The sequence below is a fragment of the Drosophila busckii genome, chromosome X, assembly GCF_011750605.1.
Source record: "Drosophila busckii strain San Diego stock center, stock number 13000-0081.31 chromosome X, ASM1175060v1, whole genome shotgun sequence".
Classification (NCBI taxonomy): domain Eukaryota; kingdom Metazoa; phylum Arthropoda; class Insecta; order Diptera; family Drosophilidae; genus Drosophila; species Drosophila busckii.
This window is the reverse complement of record NC_046608.1, coordinates 14,468,735-14,486,551: the sequence shown is the minus strand read 5'-3', so window position 1 is coordinate 14,486,551 and position 17,817 is coordinate 14,468,735. Positions and strand designations below refer to the sequence as shown.

Below are 17,817 nucleotides of genomic sequence, written 5' to 3'. Positions count from 1 at the left end.
ATTAATGTTTATTTGATTACCTACTAATGACTAAATTTTACTAATCGTGCACACTATTAAACTCATGTAAAACGTTCGAAACAAGTAAAATTTAATTCGTATGCTTACAAACCGAAAGAGTTTTTTATTGTCTACAGAGCCATAATAAATTCAGCAATTTTAGAGAATTACAAATGTTTCAGGCAATATCTGTACGCTACACTCTAATGCCCCTAGTTAATATTAATTAGAGTAAATGTGCGCTGAGACCTAAAAGTTCTATTGGGCCTCCCACTGGCAGATGAGTTTAAGGTTCCTTGTCCAGTCCTATTTTGTGCAGAAATGCCAAACTAAAGTTTAAAGCGCACACATCAATGGTGCAACGGTCCGTAACGCTAAAAAGATGACGTAGCAGATTATAGCTGCCTGTCGGCAATATAGTGGCAATATACAAGGTCATATTAAACCCCATATGGAAATACGCTCTGCAAATACTTGGCATTGAGGCGAAAAGCAGCCTCAATCAAAGATCCCAAGAAGAATCTCTAATGTTCCCTTAAAATACCTTAGGTATTTTGGCGATAGAGTTGTGCCTTTGTGTTCATTCGAATGAACTGGACAGACGTCTCACTAAAAAAAAGATTAAAAAGGTGTCGTCAACAAGAGTCCTCTTGTAATTTAGAAACAGTATGAAAGTAAATAATGTAAAAAGAATATGTAAGTACCCAACCATATAAACATGCATGTGATCTATTGTTGTTTCTTCCCCTTAATGTAAAACTAGATTAAGTTGCCCTAAAAGTAACAGAGAGCCTGTTAAATAAAGATATACATTTTTACCTTAAGAAAAGTTTAAGTTCGCCCTTGCCTATGCAACAATATTTTTTAAAAGCATCTCTTACACATGCTTACGTTATGAAAATTATATGCATGCAGTTGCAGGTCAAAAATTATTTAAATTAACTGAAACATATACATAAATCTGAAATCTAACTTGGATATGTTCTTTGTGTTGCAGAAAATTATTTAGTACGAATAGTAGTAGGATAAAGATACTTAAGCAGAGTATACTTTTAAATGCTGCAGTCAGCACTTGCAATGAATTCATTTATTTTTTTTTTTTTTTGGTATTTTAGTGGTATGCCAATGACGGTCACACGCAAGTTGGATTAGGAAATCAAATTTAGATGTTCGAATTAAATCTGATTAGAAACACAAATTATTTATCAAAATCTATAAATTCTTATAATTGAAAGTTATGACATTATTGGCGATTTTTTTAAATGAGCATTCAATTCATATACTGGCTTGCTGTGCTGGATGATACTTGCAACGTTAATAATCGAGCAGCTGTTGACGCGCCTATCGAGTTTCCAGTCGGACCTCTTGCTCGCTTATTCGTTGCGCCACTGCTCGCTCCGAAGAGAAGAGAGGTTGATAACAACCGTTAAAGATTTGTTGTTTTTTTATGTTTAAGCAGGGCGGACGTGTGTCGCGCATTGCAACAATAATCGCGCTCTTTTTAAATTTCGTTCAAAGAAAGAAGTTTATGCGCACGCATAAAGTTGTTTCAAATGTTTGTTGTGCATTTAAAACTCGTGCGTTGTGTTCGTGTTGTTGTTGTTTTTTTAATAACATACCTGTAGTAAAGTGTGTGCTATTTTTTTTATTTATGGTCTGCGTGTGTGTTGTTAATGACAAGCAGCAAGCTATGTTCTATTGGCTGGAAATAAATGCGCGCCGTTGTCGCATTTGTACATAATTTTAAAAATACTACAAGCAACCAAAAACGCATGCACATACAATACATATACATGCAGCGGCATACACACACACACACACACATGCAGAGATTTTGTTGTTGTTGTGTGGCTTAGAATGAGAAGCGGTGGCGGCAGCGGCAGCGGTGGCGGCGTCTGTGAATGCTAAAAAAGTTTCTGGTTTCGTTAGCGCGACAAAAACTATATAAAGGCAACAACAATAATAAATACAACTTTAATATGCGCCGACCGGCCTTCAACGCGGTATATTAACAATAATACACAGACAAACATGCATATGTATGTACTGCTATTAAACGCTGCTGTTTGTATATACAATCTACAACAATAACGGGGCAACTTCAACAACAATAAATACGTCACGCGTCGTCGTCGTCGTCGTCTGTAGCTTTTGGTGGCGGTGGCTGCGACGAAGCGGGGGAGTCAAAAATCGAAGCATCTCTCAAAAACGCCTGCTGCGCTCAGCTGTTGAGAGCGGCGATTCGCCAAGAGCCTGAAATAGATAATTACGCACTCACACACACACATGTATACTTACGTTTCAATGTGAGAGCTTCATCATTGAGCTTGAGCCGTGCGTAAATAAAATAAATCAAAAAACGGTTGAAAACACGAAACACGTAAAACAAAAGCAAAAAAAAAAAAAAAACGAATCGTGTAGCTAAAGCGCGTTTTTGTTTTACGCTCTTGTTATTGACTTTATATACATGTGTATATGTATATATTTTTTTAATATTAATCGATGCCAAAGCCAAAAGGGTGTAACAACAGCAAACTGAGTGCTTAAAACGGCAAATCAATTCAGTGTGTGTTAAATATATATTTTTTTTATTTTTATGATTGTGTTCCAAGACAAGTGCAATAAACATAAAAAGCAACATTAGCCAAGCGGCGGCGGCGGCCAACAAAATCAATATTCAAATTAAGCAGAACAACAACAAGAGGAAGAAGCAGCGACAGCAGCAGCAGCAGCAGCAGCAGAAGAGTAATTCGACAACTTGTCGATAAGCCGAAAGATAACGAGCAGCAAGCGTCAGCGTGAGCGGGAGAGCGCGGCAGCTTAAGAGAGCATTGCATGTGCGTGTGTGCAAAAGCCCAAAGAGCAGCATCCGAAATATACAAAAGCAGTGAAGCACCACCGGGACACCGGGACATACACCCACCCACCCAAAGGAACAAACAGTAAACATGGGCAGACGCACATATTTGAATCGCAGCAATGCAATTTCCTACCCCAGTCGCATTGAGGGCTGGCTGGATGTGTGTGGTGAGTAGCATAAAAATCAAATAAGGAATCAAATTTTGATTATAGTAGTAATTAGATGAAATGTAAATTTGCTCATCACATCCTGTCAACCGCTTAGACGCAAATCAAACAAATTTCACATCATATCCGTTGACTTTTCACATCCGATGCAACCCTAGTAGGCGCGCTCTCTCTTTCTCTCTCTCCCTCTCTCTTCCACACGGGGTAAGTGCCAGGCGCTCAGCTGTTGCGGATGCTGCTGCCCTCTTATGAAGTTTTTCGGCTTGACACCTGTGCAAATGCCGCAGCTACAGCTCTGGGAAAATTTGTCGATAGAGAGTAAGAGAGAGAGAGAGAAAGAGCGAGAGCGAGCTAAAGCAAACAAACATTTTATAGTTAAGGCATTGGCATTGTTTGTTGTTAGCCGTTCGTTCCCGTTATCTACTATTAGCATTTTTACCTGTCCTACCATCCGCTTTATTTTTATTGTGTACAAAGTAGTTTCGAGGGTTTGCCTCAAGGCAAAAAAGGTATGCAAACAAACAAACACACACACACATACACATGCACACAGGTATGTAGCACAGTATGCGCACAAACTTCTTTGACAGGTGACAAAAGTGAACAGCAATTGCTTAGGAAATATTTTTTATTTAATGATTTTTATGGTTTTATGGCTTTATTTGTTTATATTTTCTCTTGTTGTTTCGCTCAAGACAGCAGCTTAATGAGCGCCAGCAGCTAATTTGTTAATTTCTGTGATTTACATTTTATTTTTTTATTATTTTCTCTGAAAGTTTAGCATTTCAATGAAACAATTAATTATGCTATTGAGCATAAGCAAATTAGCCTTTGATATTGTAATCTAAGTATATTATGCACAAAGGCCAATGCATAAATTTGAAAATTATGTCAATTAAGTAATAAAGTGCACACTGCGCGATAAACTAAATTATTTATATGACTTTTTTATTTAAATGAAACTAAAATTTAAAAGAAATACGCGAATTACTTCAATTTTTAATTTAATTAATTTTAATTTTTTTGTTTCAATTTAATTACAAGATTTAAATACAATATGAATATATATCGTTTAAAAGAATCTGAAGATTAGCGCATTGAACAATATACAAAATTTATATTTTAAATTAGTCAAATTATATAAATATAATAATATAAAATATATGCCATATCTGAGCTTCCTTCTTGATTAATTTTTATAACCTATGATTTGAATCTCTAACTTTTTCGTGGATTATTAACAAATTAAATATTAGAAAACTATGCACAAAACAGTTTACAAACTTAATTCCCAAATTGAATATAATTTTTTAAGAGATATATATGTATATAAGAGATATATATAATTGAGTTTTTCTAATTTCGGTATTGAAACTAGTTCAGTTAATGTTTAGTTAAAAAAATCGAACTAGCCACTGACAATTTTGTCGCCTTGTGGCCATCAAAGTTGCGTCGTGACAAAAATTAAAGGCTTCAAGGCAGAGCTAAGCTTGCAAATGTCAGCAGAGAGCTCTTGGCTGCGCTGCTTGCGCTTGCAGCGACGACACTTTTTGCCATTATTATTATTTCTTTGAGTTTCTCTCTCTCTCTCTCGCTCTTTTGCACCGTTATGCTTTTCATTTTATTTGATTTGGAGTTTCGCCGCCAGCAAAACGGAAGTAAGGTGTGTATGCCATGCATGTGTGTGTGTGTGTGTGTGTGTGTGCGTGTTGCCGTTTGGTGTGTCAAGGTCACTTGTGACATTCTAACAGCCTTTGGCTTTAGCCTTGCCTTTTAGCCTACACCTACACAATGGCCAATGGCCCCTTGCTGAGCAAAATTGCTGCCGCCTTCGTTTGTTCACTTGTTGTTGTTGTTGTTGTTGTTGTTGCTGCCGTCGATATTTGCTGTTGCTGCTAATTTCGTGCCCGCCGGCTTGACATCATTTCAGTCATGTTGCTTTAGTGTCTGTTGCCTGCTTTCGCTTTGCATGTCACTTGACCGTCTTGGTTAACATGTTTTCATTTTTTTTTTTGGTATTGCCTTAGCTCCCCTATCAAGTCTTTGGTTCTTGGGCATTGGCTTGCGGGCCATTTGCCATTTATATGGCAGCCATATACCCTATGAAGTTGGCAAAGAGGTTAATAGCTGCAAAATAATAAATTAAAAATAATATTTAAAAAAAATATAAAAAATTGCACAAAACTAAAGTTAAATGCATTCACCATTTGAACAGAGTCTATTGACATATTGATATTAATGGAAAGTTGCTCCTAAATAATAAAAAAAAAATTTTTAAAAATCATTTTACTAATAAATAAAATTTTGTATGAAAACATGCAAAAAAGTAAAGTCAGAAAATCAAAAACTATAAGCAAAAAGATGTTTGAAAGTCTTTTTGTAGTCACTACTTTTTGCACCCCAAAATTTGTACTACAAATATAGAAAAAATTACAAAAACATATAATTTGTAGTATGTTTAATACAAAATTTAAATAACAATAGTTATATTATTATGCCACACTAAAAGCAACCAATAAATACTTGTTAAGTATTAGTATCGAAATGATAAATTGATGTTCAAAGCTCGTTAAACTAAACTAAATTTTATAAATGATAAACGCTTTTGAATTAATGGCGAAGCTTTGCTCTTGAACAATCTTGACTGATAAATTGATAAGATACTGACCGGACAAAGAGTCAAATGAAACTGCTGACAGGTGATCTTATCGCTGTGTGTGCTTTGAATATCAATAAAATGAAGTTATCTAAAGGGGAAGTGAATGCAAGAGCCCAGAGTATGTCATAGTCGATCATTTCGAAAGCTGTCAGCGCTTTTCTAAGCGTAAATCAAGCACGCTCGTTAAAGGAAGACAGCTAGACATGTGTGTGTGTGTGTGTGTGTGTGCGCAAGAGAGTGTAAAAGCTCGATGGCGTCATTAACAACTTTTGTTGTCGTGGCACAGTTTTGGCCAAAGTGTTGCACTTGCTTTTGTTGCTGTTGTCTTAATGTTCTTCGATTTTGTCTTAATGGGTTAACAGCGCCATCTGTTGCTAGAAAGTTAAGTTACATGCATTTTAAAAGGGAGTATGCATTTGTTGTTGCTAGTTTACAATTGTTGTTATTGTTGTTGTTGTTGTTCTTGTGCGCGGCTGTTTTCTATTTTCAAGTAAATGCGTCGCGCCCCGAACTTCAAATGTTGCCCAGCAACTTTCTATGAAAAAATTCACTTTTTCCTCAAGTGTTTCGGGGACGCTGCGCGACAACAACAACTCGACCGTGGCCACGCCCCTTTTTGGCGTTTTGGCAAATCGAACGTCAAACGGATTAACACGTCGCTGTCGCAGGTTTTTCCTTTTGCCCCCCTCGCTCCGCTCCCCTCCGCTCAAAAACCAGTTGAAAGCAACAACAAGAAAAGGAAATTTGTGTGCTGTGCCATAAATTAAAACAAGCTAACAAAAAATAATGCAAAAACCTGTTGAGCATTTGAAATGAGAGAGCGAACTGGAGGAGGAGCGGGTGTAAACTGTAAACTGGTAAACAGTAAAGTAATCTGAGAGTGCAGCTAGCATTACCACATCTTCGGATCAGCGGATCAGCGGATCAGCTGGAAAGAAAATCAACCGAAATCGAAAACCGAAAGTTGAGTAAAAGTAAATATTTCTACTACTACTACTACATACACACCGTCATACATATATGCAAATTGTTTTTTAAACTTTGTTTTAATTAATTTCAAATTAATTATAAGAAATCTCTGATGAAAGCCAAGCTCTCGAGCTTGAGCTTAAGCTCGAGCCGCCGCCGCCGCCTTTAGGCAATGCCCTCAATAGATGATGCTCTTTTTTTTTAGATAGTTGTTAATCGCTTAAACTTTGACAACTTGGCCATAGGCTACAAGTTTATTAAGTGCTAAGCAGCTTTTAAATGATTTCCGTATGCAAAGTTTTGTTTAAACAACATTTTGTTTTTCAAACGTGTGTAGACACTAAGAATAATATTAAATGTGTATAAACTAAATAGTATAAACAGAAGTTTTGTTTAAAAAAAAACTTGATATCATTTTGATAGCAATTTGATTCCTGAAGACTGAAACATTCCCCAGATATCAGTTATACACAAGAGTAAACAAATACACTAGTCGCCAAATTTAACTTGGCTTCAATATTATTTTTGACATGTAATTTTTTACTACGTCAAAAATATTTTATAAAATATTAGTCGATATATAAAAATGCATTTTAGCCATAGAATCGACTTTTACTTTCCATGATGAAATATAAAATATAATAGCTATAATGGCTTAAATAAATATATGCTTTTGTATAAAGTAAAGTTACAAATAGAAATTTACACTAACTCACAGAAATTTATTAATTATAATCAATATATAAAAAATATATAAAAATACCCAACAATGAATAAATAATATTGTGGAACCCAAGATTGTGTCATTTTATAGAATTTTATTTAATGATATGTTCTTGCAAAGATAATTTCTACGAACATACAAATCAGGCAAATAGCTATATGTATCAACAATTTTCGTATATATTTCGAAGATTTTAAGATTGTAAAAAACCAAAAATCTTAATGCTTAAAAGTTTTATATAAAATTCAAGCAAATTGCTTCTAACTGGAAGGATGTATGTGAAATTTAAATAAATCAAAAATTAAAAATATCGTAATAAGTTTTGCCAGCCCCGGTATAAACTAAAGTTCGTATTAAAAATGAGCTAAAATAAGCTAAAAGTCAAGTGAGTAGCTAATAAAAAAGAAAAGGCTCGCTGACTAGTGAAAAGATATTCAAAACCTAAATTCATGAGATCTGTGCCTAGTAATTTCATTGAATTATGAAGTTAATTTGCCATATAGTAACCATATGATTATGATATAATTCAAGTTTTAGGTTTTTTCAAATTGTATAAGCTACTTCATTTTCAAAAATGATAAAATCTAGCTTATAATAAGCTAATATGGCAACATTAATTGTAATAAATCAAAAGAATAATAAGCATTATTTTGATTTAATGCTGAAATATTTGCTTTGTCATAGAGGTTAACTTAAATAATGATTTCAAAATATTGTTGTTAAAAATTCAATTCGCATTTAAATGCGAAATATCCATCATAAGTTTTAATTGTTTACTCGAAATGCATTTTCTTAAATATGTAATTTTGCTTTAATTTCAACATGAGTATTTGCATATGTGGCGCATACTTGTAGCACATACTGTTGCGTGAGAATAGGCATATGCATATTCATAAAGATTTCAAATGCAAATGCAGAAATATATTTCGAAATCGCGTGTCTTCTAAAAAGATATTACGAAACTTTGTGCGCATTGCGTAGACGCAAAAGAAAATGTGCAAAAAATAGAGAGAGAGAGAGAGACGGAGATGGAGATGGAGAGAGGGAGTGAGATAAAAAAAATCAACAATCTTTAAATGAATTGACAAATAAAAACGCGACCCGGTTCGCTTTTTGGTCTGTCATGATTACATGATGCAAAATTCAAGTTATGCTATAATTCTGCATTGTTGACTGGGCCGACCGTGTCGGGAGTGGGGCGTGGCGGGTTTGTTGTGAATTGTGAATTGTTTGGCTTTTTTTCATTTATTTATTTCTTTCTTGCAGTTGCGCATATTTCCCATAAACCTAATTAAATGCGTTGCTCTTGTTATTATGATTGTTGCCTATAGTTGTAATTGTTGTTGTTGTAGTTGCATTTACGCAACTATTTGTGTTAGATTGCATGTCACTGTGTGTGTGTGTGTGTGTGTGTGCTTATGGGATAAATGCTTGGCATATGGCTCGAATCCAAAATTGCCTTCTATAAACTTTGCTTTCGGCTTCTTGTGCACTGTTGCCAAATTTAGCTATTTTATAGCTAGAACAAATTGAAGATAAATAAAATATTTAAAAATGAATAAATCAGAATAATAAGCCTAGACGATTAAATATTTGTAGTATCTATAGTTTTAAAAAAAATAATTATTTAAAGTATATAAAGTTCTAAACAAAGAATATATTGAAAAACCCAGTTTGCTCTCGTATTTTATTTTTATTTTCAAACTCAATTATAACGATATCAGCTTCGAGCTGATTTAATTAACTTACTATACTATTCTATAGAAGGAAATTAGCAATTTTATAGCTATAAAAATTAGAATATAAATAAACGATAAATAAAAAATATTGAAAAATTAATAATAAATAGTTTTAGTTTTGAAAGCTCCAAGACATTTCTAATAAGCAATTACTATTTTTTAATAAATAGAATTCATATAATTATTGCAAAAAACTACTTAAGCTTTTTTCCAATTAGAAATTTTTGAAAAAAAAAACTTGGCAACACTGCTGCCTGCGCTCTCCCCTTATGACAGTTTTCAAGTCTTTTTTCATTCACCCACACAAACACACACTCACATGGGGAGAGAGACCGCAAACAAAGCATGTTTGTTAGTGGGGCGTGGTGGGGGCGGCGGCGGCGGCGCGTCTTGGTTTCGTTTCGGATTCTCCGTCCGTCTGTCTGGCCCAGCTGCCTGTGCATGCGGAAGTTGCAACGCGAGCGCGTTTGCTTTTGGTGGCGGCGCGGCGCTTGCCACGACACAAGCTGCAACATGTCCCCCCCTCCCCCCCTTTGTTGTCTCATATATATCTCGCGGCTTGTTTCGTTTGTTTTTTTGGTTATAGCTGCGACAAGCTAATGAAAACAACTGACAACAGCAACGAACCGCAGCAAAACTTTCTGCGTCGATCGTCACTTTGGGCCCCCACCCCCACCCACAGCCCCTACTTGGGCACAGCTTCTGCTAAGTATATGCTACTGCCGCACCCACAACCACAACACACACACACACACACACACACGAACACATGCGTATGTTTAGCCGTCACACCCACACACATGACGCATGGCATCGAATAAATTAATTTAAATTAGTTTTAATTGGCAATGTCTTTTGGGCAGGCCTCTCTTCTCTTGAGGGGCGCTTCAACATTTTAATAAGTCAATTTTGTTGCCACTTGCAGCAGCGTCATGAGCTCTGTGGCAAGTAATATGTTCGCTTTAATACAACTATTAAAATAAACAAATGTAATGCGTGTGGTCGCAGTTTATTTTAAAGTTTATATTTCTTTCTTTTGTGTGTGCCCAAGATTGAAAATAAAGAAAAAATAAATTTACTATGCAATCTAAATTGCACTTGCAGCTGAACTCACAGGCTAATTATAGCTGTCATCCCCAAAATAGTAATAGGCGCCTAAAATTAAGCATTGTATCTAAAATTATGCGAAAAATTATACTCAGAGTGTTAATCTGTATATATCTATATATAAAAGCAATGACAAGTTAAAGTTTTAATTGCATTTATTATTATTACAAGATTTCATTTATCTTGCAAATTAAAGACGTTTCACTTAGCAACTCTTGAAGTCTAACGCATTAATATAATTAGCAAAAAATATAAAAATTACAGATTTAAGAGTAAAAATAAAACACATGCATCTATTTCCTTAAAACTATTTACAATATTTTATGCAAGTTTCCATAAAAAATCTAACATTATTATAAACTCTATTTGTTATGCAAAAAACCTATAAATTAAAAATAAACTTGGTCTGATATACTACTATATAATATATAGTATATTTCCCACATACACTTTGTTTCCAGAGCTGGAAAAGATTTAAGATTTCAGCAGGCAAACATTTTAAATATTATGTGACTGTATTCTCGAGCAGACTAATGCAATAATTAATTATGGGAAAAACTTGTAATAATAATATATAAATGTACCAACTTGTAAATACACTTTTTCTCGAAATGCGAACCAAGCTCACAGAAACAAATAGAAACCTAATTTTTGATCAAGTATATACATTGGATGAGGTTAGAAACTAGCCTTCTACTTTTTCTTCTAGAAACCCCATCTGAAGTTTTAGTAGTAGCATAGGGTAAATTTTGTTGCTTCAAATTCGGAATCTACAACGAATTCTAAAAACATCTCATCTAAAATTAAGATAGGCACCCCTTATGGTAAATATTTCTATAACATTTTTTTTTTTTTTCAAATATATTATGTATAACAAACAAACATTGTTGCTTAAAGTATTATTAAAGTTTCGTGAGCGTATGTTGAATATTTTGGGATGTGAGTGGAGTAGTCTACATGTCAAATTTCAATGCTCAGACCTTTGTGGCCTTGAATGTCGCTTATTAAAGTCCGAAGAACGGACATGACTATTCTATTCTATCTCTTTAAAATTATCTTTTGGTTGGCTACAAAATTATTTAATTAAATAATAATAATTATATGAAAGAGGTTACTAGATAAATCATAACCTGCCTTGGGCTTGAGTTTTGATCCACAGCTTCTTGGTAAGCCCTTCTTATCGTTTTTCTCATTCGAGTCTGATATTTTTAATAATAATTCCTATAAACTGGAGTTGCTTTGTAGCTTAACCTTGTCAGTTCCTTCACTTGTTGCCAGTTCATCTGCCTCGCATACTGGGGAATCCTTTCATTGCACACGTGACATTATGACGTAACGCTAAGAAGACAGAGAGAGAGAGAGAGAGAGACGGACAGAAAGAAAGACACAGCTGCTGTCATTGAGAATTGAGAGAACACGCTTGGGAATTCGCTTGCGTTTCTTTTATTTTGTTTTTCGCAGTCGCAACCGCAAAAGAGAGCCCCTCCCCGCCCGTTCTGTTCCGTTCCGTTCCACCTGTTAAGCGACGACGACTGCAGCAACGCTAATGCCCAGCGATCGCAGCGGGGCAAGCATAAGAGAAAAAAAGAAAAAATCGCTGACACAGTGCATTGAACTCAAAAAAGCAAGAAATTCTTATGCAAAAAAAAAAAAAAGAAAAGAAGCAAAAGAAAACTAAATAAATATATAAACGGCCAACGGACGTTTCAAAATTAACGCAAAGTTGCTGAGCAACGTCGACGTCGACGTCCCACTGTCAGAACTTCTTCAGTTTGTGCTCTTGTACAATTACATAGAATATTTATGTTAAATGCGCGACGAACTTAAAACGTACTTACACATATACACATGTGTGTGTGTGTGTGTGAAAATGATAGAGCAGCAAGTAACAGTCAAGTGGAGCTACTTGCTTACTCCCTTACAACACCAACTTGCCATTAATGTCAAGTACAGTGTAGCCTAGATATGCTAATCAGCGGACGTTTTTAAAGCTCATGCTCATTTTTAAATGCGATTGTTCATAGATTTAAATATTCTAAGCATAAGGAAGAGATAAATTCAATAAAAACAAACTTGATGAACACAAAAAAAATAATGACCTCTAAATGACAGCCTAATAATAAGAAGACTCTCTTTTTAGTCCACATTCTTTCATATACTCAATCTCCCTAATAGATAAATTGAATACACAGAAAATATGTTTGGCTATAAACTGCAATTTCTTAATTTTAATACTAAGCATTATATATAATTAATATTAAAAGAGAGATAAATAAAATCATAAAACAATAATTATTAATTATTAATAATTATAATTAATTATTAATAATTATTATTATTAATACATATTGATAATTGCATATATCATCAGCTTAGAATCACATATTTAATTTAAAATGATTTTCCCAAAGTAATCAGAATATTTAATTTGATAGAGGATATATTATATATATTTTTGAGTATTTATCAAGTCCTTAACCTCTGATTATAGGAAAAAACTATTAATAATAATATTGTAAAATAAAACCATTTTTAGATACATTCACGAAAAACATTACAAAATTAGGCACATTGAAATATTACCTCAGATTCGGTGATATCGGCATGTATATTTTATTTCGATCGCAACCTTGTTTGCATTAATCTTGCTAACAAAAAGTTGCCTAAAAGAAAATTAACCCAAATACGGGGTTAATTAAAAATGAGATTTTTAACCTATTGATAAAATAAAAATCTATTTCATGTTGAAATTTCTTCAATTTATACGAGTAAAGTCAATGTAAAGTTTTTGTATTTTGCTATTTATGTTGACTTTGTTAGGTTTCACTGTAGTCTGCCCACATTCTTATATTGCTTGTTCATTGCGCGCATTTGGGTAGAACTTATGTTGGTTTTTTTTATTTTTGGGTCGTTCTTAACAACAATAACAACTCTCAATGTGTACATCATCAAATTAAAACAGTTTATATACACATATTTTTATTTTTCTCATTCTGTTGTGCTTGTTATAACTTTACATAGTTATCGCATAAGCCGATGGAGCAGTTGGAAAAAAGCAGAGAGAGAGCAAACGAAACGAACTGAAACGAAAGCTTTGAGAATTTTTGCGGGGCCCGCTAGATGAAGTTTCGAGTGTTGGGATAACATTATTGAAGCTGAGATGCGGGCAGGTGTTAGTTGCGTTAGACGAGCGGGGTGGCAGAGGCGGGGCAGAGGAAGCCATCATTGTAGTTACTTAGTTCAAGCTGACTGCGGCTGTTCTGTTGCATTCTATTCCCACACACACACACACACTCATTCAAACACTCAGATTAGTTTTTATGTATGAAATGCATTCATATTTATTTGATGATTATTTTTATTTTTGCTTGCACGCCTTCTAATTAGCAACACGCATGCGTGCAGCAGCAGCGACGTCGCAGCATTTGTAACGGTATGCAAACAGCTGTTGCTTTGCCTTGGTATTTTTTAGTGCATTTCTGTAGCGCGCGCATGTTTGAACATTTTGAACGCGCCTAAAAGCAAACTGCAAGATATTTCACTGTGCTTGCAGTTGCTTTTGAGTTCGAGCGCTAGATGGCGCTAAAATGCACTTGTGATTTATGAAAAACTAATACAACATTATGAAAATAAATTTAAAGATTTATTTAATATCAACTATGGATAGTCGACGCTAAATGTAAAATTTTATTTCAAATTAATTAACATACCTATTAAAAATAAAATATTCTTTAAAAAGTAAAAGGAAGAAATAATGTATGTATGTATGGGAGTGTTAACCAGACTAGACATTTATTGCAAGAATTAGGAAAACCCCAAGCAGATCTGGTTAGTGTTAATTAGAAATAGTTAAATAAGATAAAATACACCGCTTAAGATTCATGAGGGACTCATGAAAAGCCTAATTGACTCAGCAATGAAATGTCAATAAATTAAAAAATTAAATTTTATTAAATAACTAATACTATCTATAAAAATAACTTTGTAAGATCTTAAATTAATTATTAATTACAATGCTTAGTTTTGTTCTTTAATTAATATTTAAATACTATATTTTCTTTGCAGAATCAGAAGGGGAACTAACCAGAGCTATCAAAACCCTGCCCTGGGGTCCCCTATATTGTGTTCTACAGCAAGATGATCAAACATTTACAGCCTATTGCAGCGAAGAAATATCGGTAAGCAAACTAACCAAGTCTAGTTAATAATGAGAAAAGTGCTAGGCCACCCCCCATACACCTGCTAATACTAATTTTAATTGTGTGCTTTTACACTTAATGCAAACATTAATAATGGAACTGTAGATATTTCCGGCCACGCCCAAGAAGGAGCTGGAGGTGGGTAATGTGCTAACAATTAGTAAAATTAACGCAGCACCCTTCATTATAGCTCAATTTTATGTTTATATTTTAATATGTGTTTGTATGTGTGTGTGTGTGTGTTTAATTTTCTCGCTATATATTCATGTTCTAGCTGGGCGATGTGTGCTATGAAGATATTCCACGCGTGCGTCTGGATCGAGTGCGTCGTCCAGCCAAAGCGCTGTGGGACGGCCCACCAACGTTGGCGGAGGAGAACGAAGATTCAGACACTTGTTTGGGCAATGGCATGAATGGCCTCAATGACATTGTGTTGAACACAACGCTCTACAATGATTTAGGTAAGTCAAGTCGTCTCAAGTTCGTTGTTCAAAGCACAGTTAGAATTAAGCTCAGACGCTCCCACTTGCGCTCTCTTCCCAAGTGTCTGTGTGTGTCTGAGTGTGTGTGGTCAAGCGGTGTTTTAATTGCAGTGACCTACGCCTAAGCGCATTCGTAATTATAGTGCGCTCTCGCGGGCTCTCTCTCTCTCTCTCTTTATTTTACGCCTCTCTTTGGCTTTGTGCACTCAGGAAATTTGTTTGTATCGTCGTCACGCATGCCAGCACATTGGGCACAATAGCAACAGTGCTTTGTAGGTGTAACAGATAAAGAGCGAGAGAGAGAGAGAGAGAGGTGAGCAGCAGCTTTTGACGGAAGAGCCGTCCATCATCCACCCAACACATACAATAAAGGCGAACTCGTTAATGACAATGCACGCGCGATTGAACAACTCGCCAATGAGAGCCAAGTCGGGAAGCAACAAATATACTTATTGTTTATTACACACACACAGACAGACAGACAGCTATGTGTGTGTGTGTGTGTGTAGCATTAAAAATAGAATGTGAAATGACAGACAGACATTGTGCTGGACTGAAGACTGAAACATTCATTTATAAATAGTTTATGCGAATTTTATACTATTATACGCTCTGCTAACATATTTTGCAAGCATTTGCATAAAGTTGGACTCCAAAATTGAGGTCAACTTTATTGCTTTTATTTAATGATTGGTCACTTCTTGTTTGTTACTATTGCTGTTGTTGTTGTTGTTGTTGATGCGTGCAACATTGCTATTGTTAATGGCTGCGCTTTAAGGCTGCTGCCAATGCAAAGCTAAATATCCACTCAAGCGCAGAGCAGCGAAGCTGCGCAGGCGTCGCTGTTCGACACCAAAAACAAAAACTTAAATGTAATTAAAACTGCGATTAGCTCAAGTTGCTGCGCATGTAAACAAAAGCGCAGCCACTGCAACTGCAGCAGCAGAGGCAGCAGCAGCAGCAGCAGCAGCAACAACGGCAATCATGAAACAAGAACATTTACACTGCGAAACACTTGAGAAACAACGTTATGCGTTTGCCGTAACGTGACTTTTGTTTCGGCTGCCAAACTGTTCCATTAATGAACCGAGAACGGCCAAGAGACTGCGCGCAAGTTGAAAGGAGAGCGAGCGAGCAATAGAGCAGGCGAATGTGAGATAACGAACTAACCAACCAAACGAACATGTCTCATTTCCGTTGCGTTTCATTTTATTGCAAGTCGCCGCACAGTGGGCTCAATTTGATTAAAATATGACAAAGAAGTTGTGCGCGTCAAAGCGGCAGTTTTTTAGAAACTAAATATTAGCAAATAATTATAACTTGTCATATGTTTTTATGGGAAATTTGACACAATTATTAAAAACAATTTCTAAAATATTTCTTGTATAAATATTGCAAAAATATGTATGTATAAGATTTTGTTCACTTCAATAGGCATAATATAAATAAATTACTTAAAGATTAATCCAATTACTATTTTTAAAGTGACTCAACTTATTCTTTCAAAATTTCGTTTGACATTTTTATACAAAGTGCTTAATAATTTAACTTAAGTACTTCAACTCCATTTCGTTGAAACATTCGGTATCTATAAACTAAGCAGGGGATTGGTGTAAACTCTTTTACTGCCCATAAAAATGCCACTTGTCTGGTAGAGCAGGTAATAGGTAGTCAGTGAAGATAAGATTAAAATTCACCAGCTTGGCTTACCCAAAATCACCAACAAAATCATCAATTGATACCAGACGTAGTGAAGGATGAATTTATTAAAACACTCTCTTCTGTACAATGTAATTTCGTTATTGTTTTGTTCTCTTTAATATCTAAGAAAATTACCAATTTCTTGTTAATATTTGTTTTACAACAAAGACTTTCAACTAATCGTTTCGTTTTGTAGTTGTATGCGAACCAGCCACGACTTTAGAATTTAAACAATATTTTAGTCAGTCCATTCCACAGTCCAGCATAAGGCCGCAGCTTTGGCAATGCTGTTGACTGTGTGTTTCGCTTCGTTTCGATTCATTTCAGTTCGCTTTAAGCTTCCGGCGCAGGCGGTTGGTTTCGGAACTCTTACGGTCGTGCGCGTTCGCTTTGGTACTACTAGTTGTTGGGTTTAAACAAATTTCTTGTTGTTGCTGTTGTTGTTGTTATTATTATTATTGTTGTTGTTTTGGTTTAGTTCACAGCTGAGTGGCGGCTGTTTTTTGTTTGGAAAGCTGGCCCGCATTTGCAACTAGAAGTTTTTTTCTAAAGCGCACACACAAAAACAAACTCAAAATAATAATAAATAATTTTTTTTTTTGTATTTTTTGGTTTTGAATTTTCTTTGTGTGTGTTTTTGAGTGCGTGTGTAAGTGAATGAAAAATTACTGCACGTATTGAGTGAAAAAATATTTTTTTGTAAAACTATGCGCGCTGTTGGGCGTTGCGAATTCGAAATGTTCTATAAATAAATGCAAACAAACAAACAAATAAAACGAGCGACGCACAACAACAAAAATTCATATAAAAACAAAAACAAAACAACAACAAAAATTTTGCTGAGCGAAAAATCGCACTAAAAACTGGGCAACTACAACTATTCTAAGACACGAGTGTGTGTGTGTGTGTGTAAATGTGTGTGTAGACTACCCCTGCACCCGCACGCATATATAGATCAGCTATAGCGATGATCAGCTTCATTATCATTAACATCATCATCATATATGAGCTATAAATTTAGCAAATTTTTAACGCTATAATATATTGTACAAAGGCGAAAAAAACTATTTGAATAATAGGAAAAAAAATGTTGAGAATTGAATAGAATAAGTAAGACGCCCACAAAGGCGCAACTGAAACGAAGCCGACGCCGACGCCGACGCCGCCAACAAAGTGAAAGACACAAGGCAAAAGGCGAAAAGAAAACTTA

At 35.0% G+C, this 17,817-nt stretch overlaps 1 protein-coding gene across 2 annotated transcripts in view; it reads left to right on the top strand.

Moving 5' to 3' along the window:
- Positions 1-2,677: 2,677 nt before the first annotated feature.
- The window catches only part of LOC108606427 (probable Ras GTPase-activating protein), a 41,939-nt gene continuing 26,799 nt past the window's right edge, over positions 2,678-17,817 (top strand). The window contains exons 1-4 of one of the 2 annotated variants that reach the window (XM_017996533.1): positions 2,678-3,027; positions 14,291-14,403; positions 14,530-14,562; positions 14,699-14,885. In XM_017996533.1, coding sequence (XP_017852022.1) covers positions 2,949-3,027; positions 14,291-14,403; positions 14,530-14,562; positions 14,699-14,885 — 412 coding nt within the window. In that variant the 5' untranslated portion in view covers positions 2,678-2,948. The remainder of the gene's footprint in view (positions 3,028-14,290; positions 14,404-14,529; positions 14,563-14,698; positions 14,886-17,817) is intronic. The other variant, XM_017996534.1, reaches the window with a different exon arrangement.